Source organism: Zonotrichia albicollis, chromosome 15, assembly GCF_047830755.1.
Source record: "Zonotrichia albicollis isolate bZonAlb1 chromosome 15, bZonAlb1.hap1, whole genome shotgun sequence".
NCBI lineage: Eukaryota > Metazoa > Chordata > Aves > Passeriformes > Passerellidae > Zonotrichia > Zonotrichia albicollis.
The window spans coordinates 15,779,570-15,782,981 of NC_133833.1; the positions used below are offsets into that span (position 1 = coordinate 15,779,570).

Consider the following 3,412-nt stretch of genomic DNA (forward strand, 5'->3'; position numbering starts at 1 on the left):
GTCCAAAGGATAAAATACAAAAGCAGCACGGCAAGAAGAAACGGAAGAGAAGGTGGCCATGACGCAGCGGGTGCACAGGCGCTGTCACAGAGCGTGTGCGGCGGCGGAGCAGCGCACGGTGTCGCTGCAGGCTCAGGAACGGGTCCGTGTGGGCGGCTCCGCCCCGGTGCGGCGGAGAGCCCGGCTGTGAGCGCGGGGGGGCGGCTCGGGCCGGGCAGCAGAGCCGGTGCGTCCGGGCGGCGGCGGGGAGGCGTGCGGGGCCCGGGCCGGGGCCGGCAGGCAGAGCGGCGGCGGCGGGCGGCGCGGCAGGAAGGATGGGCGAGCGTTGTTGTGCGGCGGTGGTGCGGGTGCTGGTGCTGCAGGCGGCCTGGGTGCTGTCGGGCGGGCAGGTGCGCTACTCGGTGCCGGAGGAAGCCAAGGCCGGCACGGTGGTGGGCCGTCTGGCGCAGGACCTGGGCCTGGAGGCGGGCGAGGCGGAGGCGCGGCGGCTGCGGCTGGTGGCGCCGGGCCGGCGGGCGAGCGTGGAGGTGAGCGGGGCGAGCGGCGCGCTGGTGGTGAGCTCGCGGCTGGACCGGGAGGAGCTGTGCGGCAAGAGCGCGCCGTGCGCGCTGCGCCTGGAGGTGCTGCTGGAGCGGCCGCTGCGCGTCTTCCATGTGCAGCTGGAGGTCACCGACATCAACGACAATGCCCCCGTCTTCCCCGCCGCCCGGAAAAACCTCAGCATCGCGGAATCGTCTGTGCCGGGGTCTCGTTTCCCGCTGGAGGGCGCGTCGGATGCGGATATCGGAGCAAACGCTCAGCTCACCTACACACTCAGCCCCAGCGAGCATTTCTCTCTGGATTTACAAAAATCGAATGAGCGAAATATTGTACCCGAACTGGTTTTAACGAAATCTCTGGACCGCGAGACGATTCCCGTGCACCGGTTGGTGCTGACGGCGACAGACGGTGGCCGGCCGTCTCTGTCGGGGACAATGGAGCTGGTGATCTCGGTGCTGGACGCAAACGACAACGCGCCCCAGTTCAATCAGTCTGTGTATAAAGTGCAGATTCTGGAGAGTGCTGAGGTGGGGACGCTGGTGACGAGAGTGAATGCCACGGATCCGGATTTGGGAAGTAATAGCAAAGTGACCTATATAGCGACCAGCTTCATTCCTCCGAGTGGAAAAGATGTGATATCCATCAATCCGAATACCGGGGAAATTCGCCTCACAGCAGCCCTGGACTTCGAAGAAGTCAGTATATTTGATTTTCGTATTGAAGCGACAGACCAAGGGACACCTCCACTGTCGGGCCACTGCAACGTGGAACTGCAGGTGGTGGACGTGAACGACAATGCGCCGGAGGTGTGGGTGACGTCGCTGTCGGTGCCGGTGCCCGAGGACGCGTCGTTGGGGACGGTGGTGGCCCTGCTGAGCGTGTCGGACCGGGACTCGGGCGAGAACGGTCGCGTGCGGTGCTGGGTGTGGCCGGCGTCGCCGTTCGGTCTGGAGGCGACGTTCGCGGGCTCGTACTCGCTGGTGCTGCGCGAGGCGCTGGACCGGGAGCGGGTGTCGGAGTACGAGGTGGAGGTGCGTGCGGAGGACGGCGGGGCGCCGGCGCTGCGCGCCAGCCGCGGGCTGCGGGTGCCGGTGTCGGACGTGAACGACAACGCGCCCTTGTTCGCGCAGGCCGTGTACACGGTGCTGGCGCGGGAGAACAACGCGGCGGGCGCGGAGCTGGCGCGGCTGTGGGCGCGGGACCCGGACGAGGCGGCCAACGGGCGCGTCAGCTACTCGGTGTGGGACGGCGGCGTGGGCGGGGCCGCGGGGTCGTCGTCGGGTGTCAGCGGGTGGCGTCCGGCGTCGAGCTACGTGTCGGTGGACGCGGAGAGCGGGCGGCTGTGGGCGCTGCAGCCCTTGGACTACGAGGAGCTGCAGGTGCTGCAGTTCGAGGTGCGCGCGGTGGACGCGGGGGAGCCGCCGCTGAGCGGCAACGCCACGGTGCAGCTGTTCGTGCTGGACGAGAACGACAATGCGCCGGCGCTGCTGCCGCCCGCGGGCTCGGCAGCGGAGGCGGGCGGCGCGGCGGCGGCGGCGGAGGCGGCTTTGGCGCTGGCGGGGGCGGGCTCGGAGTCGGGCACGCTGTGGGCGTGGGCGGCGTGGGGCGCGCCCGCGGGCCAGGTGGTGGCCAAGATCCGCGCCGTGGACGCCGACTCGGGCTACAACGCGTGGCTGCGCTACGAGCTGTGGGAGCCGCGGGGCAAGGGCCCGTTCCGCGTGGGGCTCTACAGCGGCGAGGTGAGCACGGCGCGGGCGCTGGACGAGGCGGACGGGCCTCGCCAGAGGCTGCTGATCGTCGTGCGCGACCACGGCGAGCCGGCGCGCTCGGCCACGGCCACGCTCAGCGTGTCGCTGCTCGAGGCCGCCGAGGCGGCGCTGGCCGCGGGATCCTCGTCGTCGTTGTCGGCGGTGTCGCGCTCGGCGGCGGGCGTGGAGCTCGGGGCCGGGGCGGCGAGCGCGGCCACCAACGTGTGGCTGGTGGTGGCCATCTGCGCCGTGTCCAGCCTCTTCCTGCTGGCCGTGGTGCTGTACGCGGCGTCGCGCTGGGCGCCGCGGGCGGCCGTGCTCTCGGGGCCCGGGCCCACGACGCTCGTGTGCGCCAGCGAAGTGGGCAGCTGGTCGTACTCGCAGCGCCACAGCCGCAGCCTGTGCGTGGCGGACGGCGCTGCCAAGAGCGACCTCATGGTTTTCAGCCCCAACTTCCCTCCGCCGCCGCCCGCTCCTGCAGCCAAGGACACGCAGCCGGAGCCCTCCGCTCTCCTCGACACGGTCAGTGGCACTGCCTTGTTCGCATCTTGCTCTTTTTTCCTCCGCCTCTTTTCCCCTCCAACCATTGTCTCCCGCCCCTGGGTAGGTCTTGCTTCTAGGGAAGCTCCGCCCCCGCAGGCTGAGGGCCGTGAGTGTTTAAGGATGTTAAAGGGACATTTCCATTGTCATCCTTTCCTTGCCTGAGTTTGCAATTTCTTGGTGAATTATGGTAATATGGCAGCCCAGAGCAATTACCATCCACAGGTGAGTCTCGCTGTGCTCTGCAGGATTTTTACCCTTGAATGAAATCACTGCCACTTGGTTTGTGAGGCGCCCCGGGGTGCCAGCTTTGCAGGCAACTTTCTCACTTTTTTGCATGAAGGGTTTCAATGCCAGCTTGGTGCAGGAATACAAGACAAGCCTTGGTGGTGACAGTCTCCCAGTCACTTTGTTTTGACTTAAGCCTTCGCTGACTTCTGACTATGGTGGTATTAGGTCTGGATTATTATTGAAGACTGTCCTCTTTTATTTTTCTTGCCTGAGATGTCACACAAAATTACATTTGTGACTTAAACTGTTTTAGTCCCTGTGGAAACAAGAATTCTGCATTTTGGTTCCATCAT

General features: G+C 66.4%; 1 protein-coding gene across 1 annotated transcript; it reads left to right on the forward strand.

The window, feature by feature from the left end:
* The first annotated feature begins 314 nt into the window (after positions 1–314).
* Positions 315–2,949, forward strand: LOC141730972 (protocadherin alpha-8-like). Its single transcript, XM_074552469.1, has 2 exons — positions 315–2,810; positions 2,896–2,949. The coding sequence occupies exons 1-2, from the start codon at positions 315–317 to the stop codon at positions 2,947–2,949; spliced, it is 2,550 nt and encodes an 849-aa protein (XP_074408570.1).
* Positions 2,950–3,412: the final 463 nt, after the last annotated feature.